The following is a 23,030-nucleotide window of genomic DNA, read 5'->3' as shown; positions in this document are numbered from 1 at the left end:
TACATACATATATACTGAACATTTTTGTTTGGGTGGGGTATGCACAGTGGTGGAGGGGGGGGGGCCATTACATCCAGTCTTCCCAAGTTTATGAGGATTAGCACAGCATCTCCTGAAGGTCTTAGGTTTGGTATTTTGGAAACATTACCCCAAGTGGAAGCCCTTTGAACCTTTACAATTGACTATACAAGGTTGGCAGTGTGGTAGAATGTGCAGTGTGTGTGTGTGTTGGTACTAACCCTTTGACTGCCACTTGGTTCACCTTTCCCTAAATACCAATCACTATGAGACACCTTCACTTGTTCTACAGCCACATCCAATCTTTAAACTGTGAAGAAATTGCAAAATGTATTCGTTATCACCACTTATAAAGACTTCACACATTGCTTCTGGTGCTACTAACTGTTTGGTGTTGCACTGAAAGGGTTAAGATTTGAACAAGTGGCAATAGAGTTTTCACAAGAAGCCTTTAGGATATTTAATATATACAAGAGTGGTGTGTGCAAGGTCACTGTTGGCTATCATTCAATCACCCTTACCTAGATTAACCATGCATTCACCTTAATCTAACCCAACTGAGCCAAAATCTCATTCTAATTCTAACTTTAAACATCCCATCCTAACAGCCACAATGTAACCTTGACCTAGCATGACCACAACCATCACCCTAACTGATCCAAACACCAGCTCTGACCTACCTAACCTAACCAGAGCCACCACGTCACTGTAACTGAACCTCATTCTAACCTACCTAACCTTGCAGAACCTGAATGCAACACTAACTTAACCTAACACAGACAAACAGTAACAAACTGAATCACACTCCCAAGCCTACCTAACCTAACAGGCGTAGACAGCAACCCTAACCTAACCTAAAGTGAACAACCTCACACCTCACCCTCACCTACCCCAGCGTGTCTCAGTGTAGGGAGTGCTGGGGGCGTCCTCCCCTCACTGCCCCCCACCGGTACCATAACAAACCTCCCCTGTGCCTCACCACCCCAGTCCAGGTAATTCCAGCCCCAGTCATTCCAGTCATTCCAGGTCTTCCAGTCCCCTGCGCCCCCCCTGCCCCCCCGCACCGCCATGTTGGTCTTACCTCGTTCCTCTTCTTGTTGGTCTCGTGGTCTGACATGCCTGGGCTGGCTAAGGGCGCACTAACGTGTATATAATCGACTAGAGGGAGAAATGGCGGGTAAAAGACGCTTGTCAAAACCAACCAATCACAGAGCTTGGCGGGAACAGCTGAGCAGCGGCTTGCGTGTGTCTCTATCTTCTACTGGACTTTACCTTATCTGTTTTAAATTGTCTTTTTTATTGTATTTGAATTTTGTGGGGTTTGTTTTGTAGTGTTGCGGGTGGAATGAGATTATGTTTTAGGTTATGACAGCTGAGCAACGGCTTGCGTGTTTCTCCTGATTTATGTTTATCATCATATTCTAACTTCCCTACTTTAATTTGATGGGATTTCAAGAGCCTTCGGTTACATTCACATAAGTGAAGAGAAATACACTTTAAATTTCAATAAATGAACAGCAGCTTGCGTTTTTAATTATTTTTTTTTCCTTATTCATTGTGTTTTACCTATTTCACCTTAATACGATTCTCGGAAGAACATTTTAAGCATTCACAGGTAGAGAGATACTTATGTTGTATTATAACTAGAGAGAACACCGTTTTGCGTGCATCGATATTCTCTGATGACTTCCCTTCATTTATAAAAAATACGGTATCGCACACACGGGCCTCTTATTGCCTCACCCAGGAGCAAGAGATCGTTTCAGCCACGCTGCTCTCCGTCTTTCGCTTGTCTTTCTGCATGTACAAAAGCTAAAGCACAGCCTGCTCTCAGACAAAGTCCAGTGTAAAGTTAGACTTTGTGCGTCACGTCGACCACAGAGGGAAGCCATGGTTATGTTTAGCACAGAAATAGAAAAAGCAACTGTAGCGGCTTTCATTATACCACATGAGCTGAGGCCACATTTTTAAACTACCGGTCTGACAGTGGACCTTTTTTTTTTTTCTAACCATTGGCAAGTACTCCTATCACACACACACACACACACACACACACACAAAAAAAAAAAAAAAAAAAAAAAAAAAAAAAAGTGTTCACGAGCGGTGTGCCTACGGTAAGTCAGGGATATATAGCTGACTGAACCCTGTTTGGTGTATATATTAGCAGCAAGTTATATAGCATAAATTGAATTTGACGGAACCCAGCAACCGATGGTGGATGGGGACTAGGGAAATGATTCACAGTGGTGCGTTTACCGACAATTCACTGGTACTTTAAGTTAATCAAGCAAGATTTAAGTACACCCTGTAAAATTTACCATGCCTGACTTTTCGGCGCGCTAAGCTAAGTACGCCTGGAAACTTTAAGCACGAAAATGCGTACAACTCGTGTGCTTAGGGGCAGTTGTCACCAGTACAAGACACGCCGTTGATCTACCACCAGACTTAGCGGCGGGAACAGCGGAAAAGGCCGGTGACGAGCGTGGCCATAGCAAATAACACTTTAGACTCTACTTTCATTGCCATCATCATTACTGTGTGAGACGGGCTTCTACTGGCTTAGGTAACCTTCATTAACTAGATGGGATTTTAATAGGCTAGTTTTATTTAATAGAAAGTGAGTGATATGTTTTAAGGTCCGACAGATGAAGAGCCAGATAAATTTAGGCACGTATACATGATTACACATAACCGTAAACGTATGAGACGAGGTTCAGTCTGCTTAGGTAACCTTTCTCAACTACATGGGGTTTTAAGAGGCTAATTTTATGTTATGGAAAGTGGGGAGGGTTTTATATTCCACCAAATGAAGAGCTAGATGGATTATATATATATATATATATATATATATATATATATATATATATATATATATATATATATATATATATATATATATATATATATATATATATATATATATATATATATATATATATATATATATATATATATATATATATATATACATACATTATTAATTATACCTAGCCGTGAACGTGTGAGAGGGGTTTTAGTTTGCTTACGTAACCTTTCTCAGCTATATGGGATCTTAAGAGTTTGGTTAATGTTATAGAATATAGAAAATGGAGAGACATATGTTTAAGGTTCTAACGAATGAAGAGCCAGGTGGACCAAGGTATTCACATTATCATACAGGGAGTGCCACGCGTCGGCCCGCCGGCACGGTAGTGTTGCATAGTGATGGAATACTTGCCAATATCCTTGAGGAAAACTGACTGGCTGTGTAACCTAACCAGTGCAACGATAGTATTTTTTTTTCTCTCTCTCTCTCTCTCTCTCTCTCTCTCTCTCTCTCTCTCTCTCTCTCTCTCTCTCTAGGAAAGTTTATGGTGCGCGCCTCTCACCCCCTCCCTCCTTTTCTCCCTTATAAGAAAACTGCAACTGAATATCATGTATAGAATTATGAAGGCAATGATTTAATTTTCAGTACACGATTCAAATTATAAAAAAAATAAATAAATAAATAAAAAATAGAAAAATGAAATAAACGCATGCTTCGGATACAAATGTTTTTTTGCGGGAATAATGCAGAGGAACTGAGTAATGAATTGACTATTATCTCTTATCATGGCGTAGAGATTGAGGGATCATGAAGAGGGGGAGTAAAGCCAACACCCCTCGTCCCCTCCCCCACCCACTCCCCGCATCTAGTACTTACAATGGTTTGGGAAGTCCTGCGTAATAAAGGACACGATTCAGTACTAAGTGACAGGTGGAGGAGTTCCTTATGAAAGCATACATCATGAACAAAAAGTGGAGGCTACACAGGGACGTGCTGGGACTCGTGTTGTTAACCATTTCTGTCGAGACTGCGTCTTATCTCTGCCACTCCTAACAGGCTCAAGTGGAAGCCATTAGGGTTTTCACCATTCCCTTCGTGATTCTAGAGATAATTCAGCAAAAGTTGTGCATGGTCATCAAAAATAAACCACTGATGATCTAGCACATCGTCTCTGACCATCTGAATATTTTCTTCCTGATAAAAGTGTGGCACCAAAACAACAGATGGACCGTGTGATAAAGGGGAGCTTGATTCACCCCTTGATCCTTTTAAGAAGTACAAAAGTCCGCGAGCTGCATTACGCACTGTTTGGACTTGTCCTCGGCCTGTGTTTAATTCAGGCTGGGAGTATGAAGTAAGCTTTTCTGCGTGACGCCTCCTTACGTCACGCAACATAGCGGTGCTTGCATCACTACGCCGCGTGTCACTCACAACACTGGGCTGGACAATGCGGAGTGGCAGAGACTAGTGGCAGTTTGTAGGGAGATAACAAAGAAAATCTGTTTCCGGTGAATTATACACAATGTATGGAATTATAATAAGAAAATTTCTTTGCACAAATCTCGCAAACCCGAAAAAGGGCGCATTCATTCCTATCCCTTCACACTCCACGCCCGAAGGGTAGCCGAGGCAAGGCATGTATTACATTACCTATTAACTTTCCATTGTTAAGATAATTACTTAGTAAAGAGGGAAGCAGCATGACATGTACCTACACCATTGTCTGCTGTATTGTACCCACAGTAGTCATCAAGCACGGGAAGTGATGTCACACACAGCTGGTGATGGTTTAAAACAGTCATTTCCCTTGGGCATTTAATGACGTAAACCTAAGCTAATGATCTAATGGCTGTTGTTGAGTTATAATTATAAACAAAGAAAAATTTAAAGAGGCATGATGTGAATGGAGTAACATATGCAAATCCTCTTAGGAATCAATAGATGCACATAGGTTTTTCTGATCAAGCATTGCTGAGGTAGTTATTGGGTCATATACATAAATAAATCGAAAATCACATAAAAAAAAGGCAATATAAAGTCAGCTAGAAAATCACAATAAATAATTAGATACACAACGTTAAGTTTCCTCACACATTACTGCTGCAGGAGTTATTCACTCATACGGGGAAAAAAAAAAAGAGAAAAGAAGTATATAAAAGATGTAGATCTCAAAAATCAGAACACTTCGATGCACTACGCTAATTGTTTCGTAAGTCACTGTGTAGAAAAGGAGCTAAAGATGTAGATGCTCTCAAAAAATCACAAATACTTAGACACACTACGTTACTTGCATAAGAGAGGAATAAAACATGCAGACCCTCTCAAAAAATAACGAAATTTGCTTAGATACACTACGTTAATTGTGTCAGAAAGGAACCACAGATGTAGATGTTCTCTAAATTCATAAATACTTAGACACACTACGTTAATTTCTTCACTAAGCATTGTTGCAGTAATATTTGAGTCAAGCGGAAGGTGACATCACACTCCCCGCCACCACCAGATAACATGGGTACGTCACATGATAAGCGATAAGACAAAACGTGAGGGGGTGAGCTGATGGCCGGCTACTGCCACCACCAACTAGTGTGTGACAATCTAGTCCATCGTACAGACACGGCAATTGTTGTACCCTTATTCTCCTGTCCTCCGAGGCTCGTGTGGCTTGAAGGATATTACTGAAGCCTTGGATATCTGCGTGGCTTTGTTGAAGAGTGGAAATTTGTGTGCCATGGTGTGGGTTTTGAGATAAGTGAGGATGGAAATGCGTGGCGTGAGGAGAGGTTACGTGAGGGAATGTTCTGATGAAAGTGTCAAGGAAACTGATAAAGTATAGATAAAAAAAGGATAGTGATAATAATAATAATAATAATAATAATAATAATAATAACAGTGGTGCTACTACTGTTGGTTAAAAACAATTAAACAAAGACAACAAACAAAACAGATAAAACAAAACACAAAAAAATAAAGGAAAATAAGTACAAGGCATTCGGTTCCCACTTCTCATTAAAAACACAACACAATAAAACACAGAGAGAGGGACACTACTAGTAGGATACAGAAAACGTGAAGAGTCCGAGAAGCGAGCTACTGCAGCCCTCCAGCACACCCCCATGCGCTAGGAGTGTCCCGGCATGGCGTTCGCTTGGCTGTGGAGGAAATTGAAGGGGGACGAGAGACCAGAGAGACACCACGACAGGAGACCAAGCAACGCAGGACCAAAAAACCCTACTCATGGTACGTAAGGGTGATGGTGGTGGTGGTGATAGTGAGGATAAGGGTGTTTTTGTGATTGCAGCAATAGTTCAATTCTTCAAGGCTCAGAAACGCTTTGTTCTCTCACCACGACTATTTCTAAAAGCCACAGAAGTGATGAGCCGGGTTCTCAAGAGTGTTTCTCCTGTTCGTATTGTAAAAATCTCGTCAATCTGTCAAGAGAACCGTAAAAACACCCTCAAAAACCTGTGTAGCTTCGGTTAGAGGTTTTTGAGTGGAATGGACGTGCGGCGAGTAAGTGTTTCAGAATATGGAGCTAAGTGTAATATATTTTGTCCCCTAACTACGTCAGACTAATAGAGGTATATGAGTTTGCCTCAGAGGTATGGAAACAGCATGAGTTTGTCTCCTATACACTGCAGATAATCATATAGACACTTTACACTACTCCGTCTATATACGAATGCATTGACAGAAGATATAAACTCAATAATAGTCGAGTAACAATTTGGACTTTTCTCCTATACGCTGCAGGGAATCATATAGACATCTTACACTGCTTAGTCTATATACGAGTGCATTGGCAGAAAATATAGGTACAATAATTTTTTTTTTTTAGTCAACTCGAGTAACAATACTGACTTGTTTCCTATACACTGCAGGGAATCATGTGTAATATATGCCGAGGGTGGTAAGTCGAGTTGCGACCTTGTGGACCATAAAGCACTTCTTTGCCACATCCCGACTACTTTCAAAAGGTTATAGTTCCACATCCCGACTACTTTCAAAATATTATAGTTTCACATCCCGAGTACTTTCAAAAGGTTAAAGTTCCACATCCCGACTACTTTCAAAATATAGTTTCACATCCCGACTACTTTCAAAAGGTTATAGTTCCACATCCCGACTACTTTCAAAGGGTTATAGTTCCACATCCTGACTACTTTCAGAATGTTAAAGTTATAGGTACGTTTTCTAAGAGTGTTTTTAATTTACTCGTTTTCTTAAGGGTATTTTTTTTTTTTTTACAGTTCTTTTAAGGATGATTTTATGGTTCTAATGACAGGCTGACAAGGTTTATACATTACAAGCAGGAGAAATAGTCTTGAGAACCCGGCTAGTCATCTCTGTGGCCTTTGAAAATAATCATAATGAAAGAGCAAAGCGTTTCAGAATACGAGTCCTTGAAACGTGAAAATCCTGCCAAGACGCCCTAAGACCCCTAAGCCAGTGTGATGTGGCTTAACACCCCCTACCTCCCTTCATTATACAGCTCTTGCCCTGCTGTAGAAATATATAGACTGGTGGTGGTGGTGGTGATGGTGGTGGTGGTTGTGATGGTGGTGGTGGTTAAACGGGGCGTATGATAGAGATGATAATGGTGATGGTGTAGCTTGGGAGAGACAGAGAGGAGACAGATATGAGGAGAGAAGTTTGGCAAGGTTATATAACTTAACCTGACCTTATGATGATGATGGTAGTGGTGGTCGTGGTGATGATGATGATGATGATGATGATGATGATGATGATGATGATGAAAATGAAGGTGATAATATCGAAGATAAAGATGATGATGATGATGATGATGACGATGATGATGATGATGATTATGAAATGACGTACTCGTAAAACCGACACAATCTCAGTTCTCAGTTCCTAACCTAACCTAACCTAACCTAACCTAACCTAACCTAACCAAACCTAACCTAACCTAACCTAACCTAACCAAACCTAACCTAACCAAACTTAACCTAACCTAATTTAACCTAATCTAACCTAATCAAACCTAACCAAACCTAACCTAAACTAACCAAACTTAACCTAACCAAACCTAACCTAACCAAACCTAACCTAACCAAACCTAACCAAACTTAACCTAACCTAACCAAACCTAACGAAACCTAACCTAACCAAACCTAACCTAACCTAACCTAACGAAACTTAACCTAACCTAACCAAACCAAACCTAACCTAATCTAACCTAATCAAACCTAACCAAACCTAACCTATTCAAATCTAACCTAAACTAATCAAACCTAACCTAACCAAACCTAATCAAGCTTAACCTAATCTAACCTAATCAAATCTAACCAAACCTAACCTATTAAAATCTAACCTAATCAAACCTAACCTAACGTAACTTAATTGTACGATGATAGCCGAGCGGACGTGTGTGGTACTTCGGAAGAGGAAGGAAATTTATGGGTGCAATAATTATCACTGTTTATCACCGTCCTTGTTTTAAAAAGTGATTATCTTTTCTTGCATTTTCTTCTTTTTTTTTTTTCTCTCTCTCTCTCTGGCGGAAAGCTACGTAACGCCAAGACGGAAGTTACTGATAGCGGTTATAATTATATTCTCTTAACTATTATCCTTTTTTCCATCGTATTTTTTAGGAGAGGGATGATCGTAGAAATAAAAAGGGTTATGTCGGAAAATATGTTATGGTGATTATTATTATTATTATTATTATTATTATTATTATGTGTTTTTGTTGTTGTTATCTACGTTTCTGTTAGTTTTTTTTTATATATATATACTCGTCTTTTTATTTTTTCTCTTCTTATCTTCTCATTCTTTCTTGATTTCTTTGTAATTTATTTTGTTACGGGCTTTTCTTCTTCTTTTTTTATTATATCTGTTCATTATTATTATTTTATATGTTTTGTTTATTTTTAAGTTGTTATCATTGATTTTTGCTTTTATTTTTATTTACTCGTCTTTTTTTTTATTATCTTCTCGTTGTCTTAATTTCTCTATAATTTATTTTGTTATGCTCTTCCCATTTTTTCATTATATTTTACTTATATATCTATTTAACTACTATTATTACTCTATTTATTTATTCATTTATTCACCTACGTATTAATCTACCTATCTATTAATTTATTTCTTTATCATTTTGTGGTATCTTATTGTATCATTTTGTTAATTCATCTATTTATGAGTTATTTATCATTGCATTTCATTTATTTCTCTATGGCGTGTAGTGTAGAACGGGTTGGATCGCATATAAGGGAGTGCAGCATCCCAAGTGATTCAAGCCCTGGAGATGGATTGGGGTGGGTGGAAGGATTGCCAGGCATTTCCGTTCCCGCACAGGACCGAATTCACCCACCCACCTACCCTCTCTCTCTCTCTCTCTCTCTCTCTCTCTCTCTCTCTCTCTCTCTCTCTCTCTCTCTCTCTCTCTCTCTCTCTCTCTCTCTCTCGGTATTATACTGTAGTTATTTAAAATTCTCAAACCGCCATCATGGAGTTTGAAAATACGAGTGAATTATCTATTTATACGTTTATTGAAAAGTAGTATTTGTTGTTGTGGAGTAGTAGTAGCAGTAGTAGTAGTAGTAGTAGGAGTAGGAGTAGTTTATTATTAAAAAAAAACAATATATCTTGTAGTAGTAGTAGTAGCTGTAGCTGTAGTAGTAGTAGTAGTAGTAAGAAGAAGAAGAAAAACAACAATAACAAGAACGACAACAACAACAACAACAACAAGATGAAAACCGTTGCTGCTCAGAATTCGCCACGTTTTCTATTTTACGAGAGTTCCCCGTGAAACACAAGGCAAGGCGGCATTGACTATAACAGGGAGACTTTAGGGTAAACTTGTACTTACGTGAATGATAACGTTATCTGGCTAATATTTTTCTTCCACTTTATCTTAACCTCCACAAATAAGTAAGGGACGTAGTAAACAGCGGAAGATAACAAAATTTGATTGAAAATATTAAAAACGAGAGACTTTGTTCTGTATTGTATAAGTTATTTGTTCTAAAAGTATTGAAATTATGTTCATGTTCTTATTTTGCTTTTATTATCTGAGTCAGATTAGATTACGTTACAGTGGCTTTCAAACATTAATGGTGAAAGTTAGGTTACATTAGGTTACGTTGCAATGCCTTTCAAAACAACAATATATACCGATTAGGGTAGTTAGGTTACGTTAAGTTGGGTTAAAATGGCTTTCAAACAATATTGGTTAGGTTAGGTTACGTTAGGTTAGGTTATCTTAGGGCACGTTAAGTTAGGTTAGGATGTGTTAGGTTAGGTTAGGACACTTTAGGTTAGGATGGAATGGCCAGACAACAATAATGATTAAGTTGGGATAGTTACATTAGCTTAGGTTATAATGCCTTTCAGACCACAATATTAACCAGGGTCTAAAGGTCTGTTGCTGTGCGAAATCATGCAATTCCATTAAAAATAACAATAACAACAGCAACAGTAATCGTTATTTCTAGTACAAAAGGTTTTTAAGTCCATAAATTAGACAGCAGTAGGTCAGAAAACGATACTGAACTATAAAGACAAATAAATATACAACAGCTACCTGTGTTATATGACCCCGGTGTTGTGTTGCATTCAGCCAGTCACTTACATCTATTCCTAAACGATTCAGTGATGCTTTTTTAACACATAAATGGAAACCCGTGAAATTTTCAAAGGTGTTTTCATGATAATAATTAAAGTTTATATAGAGAAACAAATCCTTAATAAACCTGCTAATCATATATGTGGGACTGGCTGGCACTTGGTACACCTTTCCCTAATCACCAATCACTCTGAAACATCTTTACTCGTTCTGCAGCCAAACCCAATCTTTAAACTGGGTAGAAATCGCAAAATCTATTCTTTTCATCCATAATTTTCCTGCAGATGCTTATAAATATTTCATACACTGCATATCGTGGTAGTAATTGTCTCGTATCAAAGCGAAAGGGTTAAGAATGCGAAGTTGTTGTTGTTGTTGTTGTTGTTGTTGTTGTCCAGTAAGGGTGTTTCCATAGTGATAGCAATAGATTAGCAACTATTCTGGAGGGATAAAAAATAATTGAACTAATTATGCCTGTGAGCTTCGAAGAAAAAAAAAAAAGAGAATTGTGTTAAAGAAGCGAAGTTCAGTCTTTGTCTTCTTTGTTTTCATGATAGTGACAACTGAGAGAGAGAGAGAGAGAGAGAGAGAGAGAGAGAGAGAGAGAGAGAGAGAGACTTAATAACTGGAATATAACCATGTTTATCTTTAATTAACTCACTCTGAAACACTTCCGCGCAACACCTACTTCTAAAACGCCCTAGTAGAAGTTACACGGATTTTTAAGTATGTTTCTATGATTCTCTCGATAAATTAACAACGTTTCCACATTATCAACAGTAGAAACACTCTTGAGAACCCGGGCAATCGTCTCTGTAGCCTTGAAAAATAATTGTGGTGAGATAGCAAAGCGTTTCCGAATACTGGCGCGTTATGGGGAACCTGCAGACCGTATACGAAGTTGAGCGCCTCTTTGTCTTGCAGAAGAGGCTACCCACCGCTCGGGGTCCGTGTCGGAGAAGCATGATGTCCTCACAGCCCAGCCCTCCTGCTCTTCCAACTCCTATGCTGTGCCTTCTCACACACCGGGCACCCGCAAAACCAGTACTGTTTCAATATCTACGCTGTGAGTTATATTTTTCTTTACCCTTTTTTTTTTTTTCATATATGTTTAATTTATATACTTCTTTGTTTATTTATTTTCAGATTTTTTTATTTTCATTATTTTTTCTCTTTTTTTCTTTTTTACGGGTTTTGATTCCATGCCCATACTTGTCTGTTAATCTTTCATCATATTTGTTTACATTTGTTCTTCTTTACTCGTGTTTATTTTCAGTTTGTTTTCTTTTCTACAAGTTTTAATTCCATATCCACTCTGTTCTATATTTCTTGATTTCTCGGTTATTTTTTCTTATACTTTTTTTTTTTTTTTAGGTTTGTTTTCTTTTCAATTCTAAGGATATATTTATTTATTTATTTACTTTTATTTATTTTCTCTTCTTGCGTTCCCACCACCAGTACCACCATCATTATCATCACCGCCACCGTTATTATCACCACAATTACCACCACCACTATTCCACGTAACCGCCACACCACGCCTCTCTTATCATATCATGACTCACTCCTGTCTTGCGTCACCTCTTGATAACACAATAGATGTAATTCCTCCTTTCCTTTTTTTTTTTTTTTTTCCAACACACCCTTTCCTGCGTTTCATGAAAGGGTATATGAGTGGTTCACTACAACCCTGCTATCAAATGTCCATAGTTTGCGTCAGTGCTTCTTAAAGTTTATCGTGAGCGACCCTACTCTGAACACTTCAATCCTTCGTGATCCACAGTAAAGAGAAAGAAAATGTACAGTGATATTATATACTTTACTTATGTCCATGCGGCCTATCAACATTGATCTCTCGACCCATAGTTTGAGAACCACTGATCTACGTAGACCTCTCTGATTGGCACGGATCTGGTCACTGATAACCACTGACAACAAAGGGCGTGATGGAGCAGCTCAGATTTTTTAGTGAATGTAGTTTTCTTCTGGTTCAGTAAAATTGTCTTCTCAGTCTTCGTGAAATGTTGAGACGCAAGTTAAAATTCTGAGTTTTAAGACATCGCAGACAGCAAAAGGAGTGTTGCAGTAGTTCACTTCCATGCCTGTAGTTTTTATTTTGATTATCATAATGTCAATAGGAGTAAAAAATTAATCAACAATACGCAACAATACGTAGGAGGACCAGATACCAGGAGCTTTGGTGGTGCGTGACGAAGATATCTGGTGAGCTAAGTAACCTGCACGTGGGTGAACGATAGCAACATACCAATGGTTTAGGCAACGCACACATGTTGACAGAACCTATAACCCATAATCCATACGTCTCTGTTCACTTATTACATTTTCCCGTCGCTGAGTCACGAATGCAAACAAAAAAATACTAATTCCTCTTGTTTGTTATCAATTGTTTTTTGACAAAGAATTCGTTTCGACAAGATCTAGAATTATATAACCCTTTGACTGCCACTTGGTACACCTTTCACTAATTACCAATCACTCTGAGACATCTTTACTTGTTCTACAGCCACGTCCAGTCTTTTAACAGGGAAGAAACTGCAAAATGTATTCTTTTTCATCGCTATCTTAATTGTAGATGTTTATAGAGACTTCACGCATTGCTTCTGGTGCTGCTAACTGTTTCGTGTCACAGTGAAAGGGTTAAAATGAAATCTTCAACCCCCGAGTCTAAAAAATAAATAAATAAATAAATAAAATAAAAAAAACCTCCTGTCTTAGCTTGAATTATGATCATTATTGCTATTTTTTTTCAGGGACCATAGAAAATTTAATAATCTGTGCACGAATAATGTCCAGGAAATCAAGGCCACACCAATCTAAAATAAACAGTTACAGCAAGAGTGTTTTGCAAATCAGTTATCTATCTTATCCATTCCATATTTCGTTGGTATTGGCAGTGTAACCGTGTTTAATCAAAGGCCGCAGTTTTTAGCGGTATTGTGACATAAAATGAACACAATCAGTCGTAATGTAAAGTTAGGAAAGGTATTTGTTTACATATTCCTTATCTACGCACATATTTCACCACTGTTTACAAATCATAGCGGGAGAGAGAGAGAGAGAGAGAGAGAGAGAGAGAGAGAGAGAGAGAGAGAGAGAGAGAGAGAGAGGTAGCGCTTTCGTATAAATCACGTCAGCCAATCTCTCTCTCTCTCTCTCTCTCTCTCTCTCTCTCTCTCTCTCTCTCTCTCTCTCTCTCTCTCTCTCATCAGCAGTTGCTCAGAAGCGGCGCTGTAACACGAAAACTTATGACATCCATCTTGCAGGGACACGCCTTGGGGAACACCCTGCGAGAATCCGACGGAGGAGCGGACGGTGGTGGCCCTGAACGACTACAAGGGGCGCACGGACGAGGACCTCTCATTCAGGAAGGGCGAGCACCTGGAGGTAGGCACAGGAGGAGGAGTAGTAGCAGTAGTAGTAGTAGTAGTAGTAGTAGTAGTAGTAGTAGTCGTAGTAGTAATAGTAGTAGTAGTAGAAGTAGAAAATTTTATCCGCCTTTCAATTTCTTTATTTATTTGATAATTTCGTGATTTTTTATATATTATTTTGTATACACCACCCTTTTTTAAAATTTCCTTTTGATCTCTTAATTTTTCGAACATTTTTACTTTATTCTATCCTCTTTTTCATTTCTTTAATTATGCGGTACCTATCTCAATTTTCCTACCATTATTTTCTACATTTTATCCCGTTTTAAATTTTTCCTTATCAAGTACGCATTTCTGTTCACCTCCCTGCCTTTATTCTGTCCAGTCCAGCCTTCCCTAATGTGTGTCGCTCTCCTGCAGGTGCTGAAGGAGGCGTCACAGGGATGGTGGTACGCCAGGAGCCACGTGACGGGGCTGTCAGGCTACATCCCGGTTCCTTACGTCGCCAGACTCAAGAGCATCGAAGCGGAGCCGTAAGTCAAGCATCGTTTGTCACTGTTTACATCGTGACTCGCCGTGAATCTGCCTGATGTTCTAAAGTTCCCTTCTGACTCGGCACTAATAACCTGATTACTGTGTTCATTCCATTTATCTGCCACTTTATTTGACAAACTTATTTTTTTTCACTATCTGACAATTATTATTTTTTCTTTTTTTTATCTTACTCCATTTGATAACCATTTTTTTTTATGTCCTGGTCCATTTGGCAACCATTTTTTACATCTTTTATTTCTTTTATTTTACTCCATTTGACAACCATTTTTTACATCCTGCTTCATTTGGCAACCTTTTTTTTTTTTTCGTACTCCTTTCTTCTCATTATTTGGCTTTTTTTTTCTCTCTCTTTGGTTTTTATTTCTTTCCTCTTTTTAATCTTACTGTTATGAGACACACCTGACGCATGACAACTTCTTCAGGTGGTTCTTCGGTGACATCAAACGCGGGGAGTGTGAGCGCCGCCTGCTGGCCCCCGCCAACGACCACGGCTCCTTCCTCATTCGCAAGGCGGAGTCTCGCAAGGATGAATACTCCCTCTCAGGTAATGCCTCGTGTTCATCACCCTCAAATGGTCAACGGATATTCCACGGAGGACCTAAAGGCATGATTTCAGTGCGAATGACTTTGATTTTAATGAACGTGAATTACTTTGATTTTAATTAACGTGAATGACTTTGATTTTAATTAACGTGAATGACTTTGATTTTAATTAACGTGAATGACTTTGATTTCAACCCGAATGATTTTGATTTTAATTAACGTGAATGACTTTGATTTTAACGTGAATAATTTTGATTTCAACGTGAATGACTTTGATTTTAACGTGAATAATTTTGATTTATTCACGAATAACTTTGATTCTAACGTGAATAACTTTGATTTAAACGTGAATGACTTTGATTTCAACTCGAATGACTTTAATTTTAATGTGAATGACTTTGATTTTAATGCGAATGACTTTATAAATGTGAGTTTTGAGCATGAAGTATTTTGAAAACTCTGAGCTCTCATAATCACTGTTTTCAAAGGCCAAAGTGATGTTTTATCAGGTTCTCATGGGTGTTTTCCCTTCGATTGTGCAGAATCCTTGCTAAAACTGTTACTAAAATCGTGAGAAATCCTTATTAATATTAGTCAGAATTTTTATTTATTTATTTATTTATTTTTTTTTTTACTATTTCACTGCTGCCGACACATCCTCCCTTAATCACAAATCACTCTGGGGTATCACGTTTTCTTCAGTACCCATTTCTAGGCATCTTATAAGCTAGACAATGGAAAATCTATCGCTTTAATCTTTTCCCTTTCTCATGGCTCCTGAAAAGACTTTGCACAGCCATTTTTTAGTGTTGTGAAATAATGTATATAGCAGTGAAAGGGTTAGCTGAGAGTTTTGTGTTGTATCTTTGTAAAGTTTTACAGTCTTTTTATTTTCCTATGTCCAAAGAAACATTCAAGAGGAGTGTTTACAAAATCAATTCTCCATTTTGTATTTCGTTCGTATTTGCAGAGCTTAACTTTTTTTTTTTTGTATTGTTATTCTAAGGGTTGCAGTTTTCAGCTGCATTGTGACATGAAAAGAACGCAATGAGTCGCAATACAAAGATACGAGAGGCATTTGGTAGCATACTCATTAATGCATTATAATGTACTGTATTGTATCTCATTGTAGCCATGTCATTGCAGTTCGGGACATGACAAAAGTGAACCACTACAGAATTCGACCAAAGGACCACGGCGGCTTCTTCATCTCCCGCAAAGACCCCTTCCCTTCTCTGCACGACCTGGTGGACTACTACAGCCAGGGCGCCCACGGCCTCTGTACCAGACTCAACAAGCCTTGCGTCAGAGTGAGCACGATATTTACTTAAGTTTTCCATACAACGTATAGAAAATAGTACCGTTTAAAAGGAAAATGAGTCATGGTAAACTCAAACAAAACAAGATCGTACATAAGTGAAATGCACAGTTTTAAACTATTCTATCCTGCTGTAAGCTTTCATATATTTGCCATTCTTGTGCTAATAATCACTGTTACAAATGTTTTTATTTCGAGTCCTCCAGTCTTTGCCGCAAAAATAAAGGATTTGCAAAGGAAATGCAGACAAAGGAAAACCCAAAGCTTCACTAGAACACATTGTTTCGTCCTCACACAATATAAGTTCTAATTCGATGAGTGATTTGCGATGGGGAATCTATCTATTTTCATTCTCCTGTTGTCAAGTAAGGCCTCGCTTTCAAGAGTAACTAACCATCACAAAGTCGTTGCAGTAAGACAAGTTATTTCAGTTACAATACCGATAACTTTAAGTAATCTAACCAATAAAACATGATTTACTAAAGTCTACCATAAAAGTAAAATGCTTCAGCTTAAGAAGGAAATAATCCATTGAACCAACTGTCACGGATATTCACGATTCACGCTTTACCATTCAAAAGACAGAAAACTTCAAAACACAAAATTAACGAGGACAGACTAAAACAAAACTACATCAGCCCTTAATATTAACTAAAACCACGTGATATATGGACATTTCAGTCACTCAGGCGTAAAATACATTAACATCACCACTCAAAACAGAAAACGAGGTATCTTAATTCAAACAAACCATGGAGACAAATTTCAACCTACTGGAGAGACGCGGTGACGGGCGGGCGTGTTGCTTCCCTCAGGTGGACACGCCGGAGACACAGGGGCTCTCGCACAACACCTGGGACGTGTGGGAGATTCACAAGGACCAGGTGGAGCTGCTGAAGAAGCTTGGGTCGGGGCAGTTTGGTCATGTGTACGAGGGGTGCTGGAACAAGACGGTGCCTGTAGCAGTGAAGACCTTGAAACCTGGTAAAGGCTGTTATTGTTATTACTCCTGCTAATACTGTTGATCCTGTTACAATACTTGGTTTGATATTGTTACTGACTCTGCTGCCACTACTTTTACTAATATTTCTGCGGTTTTCCAGCCACTATTACTATTACCATTACTACTACTACTACTACTACTACTACTACTACTACTACTACTATTACTAATGTTATTACTATTGATTCTGTTTTACTTGGTTTGTCATTTTTTTCCGACTAATATTGTTACTGCTTCTACTACCACTACTACTATGTCTGCGGTCTCCTATACTACCACTACTACTACTACTACTACTACTACTATTTTACTTTACTTTTTTTTCCCCTACTGATTTTACTGCCACTTCTACTAATACTCGTACTTCTGCAGCCTCCCTATTACTACTACTACTATTGTTACTACTACCAATACTAACACCACTACCGTTTTCTTTAACTTCCCTACCACATCCTTTCCTTCACCCATTTCAACTTCGCAACACAAACCTCGCACTCTTGCTGAGAACCAATGAACCAACGAACCAACCAGTCAACCAGTCAGTCATTCAACCATCCAATTAACTTCTACAGGCAAGATGAACCCCCACGACTTCCTGGAGGAGGCGCAGATCCTGAAGAACCTGCGCCACCCCAAACTGCTGCAGTTGTACGCGGTGAGCACACATGAGGAGCCTTTCTACATCATTACGGAACTTATGCGAAACGGGTCCCTGCTTGACTACTTGCGAGGTGTGTGTGTGTGTGTGTGTGTGTGTGATTACCTTCTAAACCACTTAACTTCCCTCGTTTTCATTTCGTAAATAAATAAAGACGTGATTATCTTCGTTTTCTATTAAGTATTATTACATTATGGCTCGTATAGTCTATTTCAGTCATGCACTGTTCTATTTTTTTCTATCTCTTTTTGAAACAACATAACCAACTTTATCAATTCTTCACCTATCTTGATTATTAATATTGAGGGTCTAGCATCACCGTTGTTATATTTCCTATGTCCTTTGTATACTTCTATCACTTTCCCTCTCTCTCTACGTCTTCCTAACGAATATAAATCTAAAATCTTAAATTTCCTCTAGTAAAGGTATTTCACATCAACTGTATCTTGTTAGGCATTCTCGGTTGTGAGTCTAACAAGCCTACTTCCTTCCTGCACGAGTATTGTAAGGACCCAGAACTGCATTAGGGGAGGCCTGACCGATGCCAAATATAACTCAGCACTGCGGGTCTTCCACATTTTCAACGCTCCTAAAGATGAACCCTCACACACAGTCTGCTTCATTTCTGGCCACTGTGCTTCGTTTTCCCTGACGGAGATGAGAGTTAACATGTAAATCCCAAATCTTTTCCAACCTCTCATCTTGTCAGGGGGTGGAAAAAAGGTGCACGAGTCTTAATTACCTATACAATTAACCTACACCTCTCTGCCTAATGTAAATGTAAAGGAATATTTCACATGCCTTCGATCTTTGAGTTAAATTCCCCTATACAGAATCTACCAGGCATCAACCTCACTGTAGCGGCGTATTCTCTAACTCTACCAGGCATCAACCTCACTGTAGCGGCGTATTCTCTAACTCTACCAGGCATCAACCTCACTGTAGCGGCGTATTCTCTAACTCTACCAGGCATCAACCTCACTGTAGCGGCGTATTCTCTAATTCTACCAGGCATCAACCTCACTGTAGCGGCGTATTCTCTAACTCTACCAGGCATCAACCTCACTGGCGCCGTATTGCTATCTGTACTGACTCTACCATGCATCAGCCTCATGATAGTGGCGTGTGTCCTCTGTACTAACTACTAACTAACTACTCTGTACTAACTGTACTAACGACATCAGCCTCATTGTGCCGACCAACAGGCGTCAACCTCTCAAGGCCCGTTTAAGTCTTTCACTACTATGGTCATCAACTCTTTCTACTGATATCACTGTAATATATTGTTTGGATGGATATAAAGAAAAGAGGTTAATTTAATCATAAGAACATAAGAACATAAGAAATAGGGGAAACTGCAAGAAGCCAATTATTACTAAGCTGCTAAGTACGTAATGAAAAGACTGCGGTAAAAAATAAAAAAATAATAATAATAATAAAAAATGAATAAATAAATAACTTTTAAACACTGTAGATGACAATGGGAAAAATTTTAGCAGTGAAAGGGTTAACTCCTTCACTGTACATCTATCTGGTACATCTTTCCTTAATCACTAACCATTCTAGGACATTTGAGTTCAGTCCGGAAAGGGCGGGACACCCATCCGCTCCGAGGGTCTTCTTTCTTCATAAACATTAGCCACAACCCCGTAATCTTTAGTTGGAGTGGATAATCTGCCCCTATCGCAGTGTCTATATAAAGTCATATTATTTGAAAACTTGTTAAGAAATTGTCTTTTGAAGTTCCACAAAGTTTCAATACATATTCCGGAAATTTTTGGAAACTGTCTGATCTTCCCTTTCTGCATTTAGCTCCTCATTTACTCTCGTTTTGCAGCCATAACCAAACATTACACTGACTAGGAACCGCAAAATAGATTCTTTTCATCATTTTCTTGTAGGTGCTTAATAAACCCATACATTGCCTTTAGTACTGTGAGGTGTTGCTTATCCTTCCCTTCTGCATTTAGCTCCTCATTTATTCTCGTTTTGCAGCATAGAAACCGCAAAACATATTCTTTTTCGTCACTTTCTTTCATGTTGGTGCTTAAAAACCCATGCATTGCCATTAGTACTGTGAGGTGTTGCTTATTCTTCCCTTTGCATTGGTCTCCTCATTTACTCTCGTTTTGCAGCCATAACCAAACATTACACTGACTAGAAACAGCAAAATAGATTCTTTTCATCACTTTCTTTCATGTAGGTGCTTAAAAAAACCCATACATTGCCTTTAGTACTGTGAGGTGTTGCTTATCCTCCCCCAGATCGATCTAGGGACCCCCTGCCGCTGATGGACCAGGTGCACATCGGGGCCCAAGTGGCGGAGGGCATGCAGTACTTGGAGTGGAAGAACTACATCCATCGGGACCTCGCCGCCAGGAACGTCCTCGTCGGAGAGAATTTAACGGTCAAGGTGGCTGACTTCGGCCTCTCGCGTCTGGTGCAGGTGTGTCTGTGTGTGTGTGTGTGTGTGTGTGTGTAGCAGGAGTATGTATGTGCGCACGTTCGTCCGTTTGCATAGCGGCGCCTCAAGGGACGGTGTATTGTGTGAGTGTAAAAGAAAATGTATGAAAGAGAGAGAGAGAGAGAGAGAGAGAGAGAGAGAGAGAGAGAGAGAGAGAGAGAGAGAGAGAGAGAGAGAGAGAGAGAGAGAGAGAGAGAGATTATAAACAGAGATAGAACTAGGAAAATCTCATTCATCTAACGGTACAAACCACCACCACCATCACCATCACCACCACCACCACCACCACCACTACTGCCATTACATTTACAAGCATTCTTTATACGAGAGGAAATGATACGCTGAGACAGAAGGAAGGAAAGCAAGCTGTAATGAAGTGTGGTGGGTTACGAGAGGAGGTTGTTGGGGTGGCTGGTCTCCAAAAAGTCTCAAAATCACAACTATATCAATTAATTCTGCACTTTCTAACACTTTTTTTTTTTTAAATTCCCAGTTTTCTATATTTTGCTAATTTTATATTACTATTTTTTCGGACATTTTATAACACTTATTGATTTTTTCTTCCTTTTTTACTTATAAATATTCAACACATTTTAAACGTTCCACACACATCTCAAGCACTACTTTACTTCTTTTCTTTCCTTTTTTTCTGACATTTTTAACACACCTATTAATATCCCCTCTTTTTTTTTTACGTTTAAACATTTAACACACTTCAAACTTTTCACACGCATCTTAAACAACACTTTTTTTTCTTTTCTTTCCTTTCTTTCACATAATTCTAACTCATTTTCACACATTTCAACATCATTTAACACATGTCTTACCTTCGTCGTCATCGCCTGCAGGAGGACGAGTACCTGGCGCAGGAGGGTGCTCGCTTCCCCATCAAGTGGACGGCCCCCGAGGCTCTGCGCTTCAACAAATTCACCACAAAATCTGACGTGTGGTCGTTTGGCGTGTTGCTGATGGAGGTGGTCACTTCGGGAGCAATTCCCTACCCTAGTAAGTACTGCAGGAGGAAGAGGAGGGAGAGAAACAAGCATTAGTAAAGGAATAAGTATTGGTCAGCTATTTCCCCACATGAGGATGACTGACTGCAAAGGAACATAGAGACAAAGCAGTAGTTGATTTGTTTGTCCTTACGAGGTTATTAGTGATGAACTAACTAGAGGATTTGAGGTGCGAGATGTAGGATAAAGGAAGAATAGGAGAAGGAAGAGGAGGAGGAGGAGAGAAAGAGAAAATATTATGGAACATTTGATGATAAAACTACTACTACTCCTACTGCTATTACTACTACTACTACTTCTACTACTATTACCACTACTACAATAACAACTACTACTACTATTATTCACTACAACTCGTCCTCTTTCTCTTACAACAACAACAACAACAACAACAACAACAACAACAACTACTACTACTATTACTACTACCACTGCTACTACTACTACTACTACCACTACCACTACCACTACTACTATTACCACAACCACCACTACCACCACCACTATAACACCCATTCCTTCACACCAACACGACCACCACCATCACAACCTCCCCTCCTCCCACAGCCATGAACAACACAGAGGTGATCGAGGCGCTGGAGAGAGACTATCGCATGCCGCGTCCCGCCATGTGCCCCACCAAGCTGTACAACATGATGCTCCTCTGCTGGGCCAGGTCACCCTCCTCCAGGCCAACCTTCGAGGACCTTCACTGGCAGCTCGATGACTTCTTTAACCTTGAGGAGGCGGATTCTGACTACAGGGACATTGCTTAGAGAACAAATGAAGGAGATACAAAGACAAGCATTCTGAAACGCTTCGCTCTCTCATCGCCACTGCTTTCAAAGGCCACACGGATGAGCAGCCGAGTTCTCAAGGGTGTTTCTCCTGTTAATAATGCGGAAATCTTCTTAATCTGTCACCAGAACCGCAAAAACAACCTTGAAAACCCGTGTAACTTATCAAAAAGGCTCTTATTCTGAAACGCTTCGCTCTCTCATCGCCACTGCTTTCAAAGGCCACACGGATGAGCAGCCGAGTTCTCAAAGGTCTTTCTCCTGGTAATAATGCGGAAATCTTGTTAATCTGTTACTAGAACCGTAAAAAAAACATCATTAAAGATATGTATAACTTCAACTAGAGCCTTTTGATAGTGGAGATGCGACGCAGAAGTGTTGCAGAAGGAGAGAGAGAGAGAGAGAGAGAGAGAGAGAGAGAGAGAGAGAGAGTGAGAGAGAGAGAGAGAGAGAAGTAGGGAATTGTGGTGTTAGTATGTTTTGTTAGTGTGTTTGTGTGTATGTATGTGTGTGTGGTCTTATAAGGATACATGCTTTCTCTCTCTCTCTCTCTCTCTCTCTCTCTCTCTCTCTCTCTCTCTCTCTCTCTCTCTCTCTCATATAATATCATAATTATGCAAATGCTGTTTTTTTTACGAATGAGAGAGAGAGAGAGAGAGAGAGAGAGAGAGAGAGAGAGAGAGAGAGAGAAAGAGAGAGAGAGAGAGAGAGAGAGAGTCCACACAAGTACCTAATATACTTTACACGTTTCTAAGACCAGAGAAAGAAAAAAAAGATAAATATTTGCAACTAACCACAATAATGGCTGAGAGAGAGAGAGAGAGAGAGGGAGAGAGAGAGAGAGAGAGAGAGAGAGAGAGAGAGAGAGCGGAAAA

At 39.2% G+C, this 23,030-nt stretch overlaps 2 protein-coding genes across 3 annotated transcripts in view; one reads left to right on the top strand and one right to left on the bottom strand.

Annotated features, from left to right (window-relative positions):
- Positions 1-17,128, bottom strand: part of LOC135089322 (protein DEK-like) — a 23,068-nt gene extending 5,940 nt beyond the window's left edge. The window contains exon 1 of one of the 2 annotated variants that reach the window (XM_063984867.1): positions 16,995-17,128. Coding sequence is in view for 1 of the 2 variants with exons in the window: in XM_063984866.1 (XP_063840936.1) it covers positions 1,100-1,135 (36 nt within the window). In the remaining variant the exon portion in view is untranslated. Of the gene's footprint in view, positions 1-1,099; positions 1,260-16,994 lie in introns of those variants that run through there. The other variant, XM_063984866.1, reaches the window with a different exon arrangement.
- LOC135089321 (tyrosine-protein kinase SRK2-like) lies at positions 5,369-23,030 on the top strand. The gene is made up of 11 exons (XM_063984865.1): positions 5,369-6,064; positions 11,340-11,481; positions 13,700-13,820; positions 14,225-14,337; positions 14,782-14,903; positions 16,049-16,212; positions 17,036-17,204; positions 17,796-17,954; positions 20,146-20,327; positions 21,194-21,350; positions 21,926-23,030. Exons 1-11 carry the CDS (start codon positions 5,962-5,964, stop codon positions 22,132-22,134), a joined length of 1,641 nt encoding a protein of 546 aa, XP_063840935.1. The 5' UTR covers positions 5,369-5,961; the 3' UTR covers positions 22,135-23,030.

The sequence above is a fragment of the Scylla paramamosain genome, chromosome 32, assembly GCF_035594125.1.
Source record: "Scylla paramamosain isolate STU-SP2022 chromosome 32, ASM3559412v1, whole genome shotgun sequence".
Classification (NCBI taxonomy): domain Eukaryota; kingdom Metazoa; phylum Arthropoda; class Malacostraca; order Decapoda; family Portunidae; genus Scylla; species Scylla paramamosain.
This window is presented reverse-complemented; position numbering and strand designations above follow the sequence as displayed.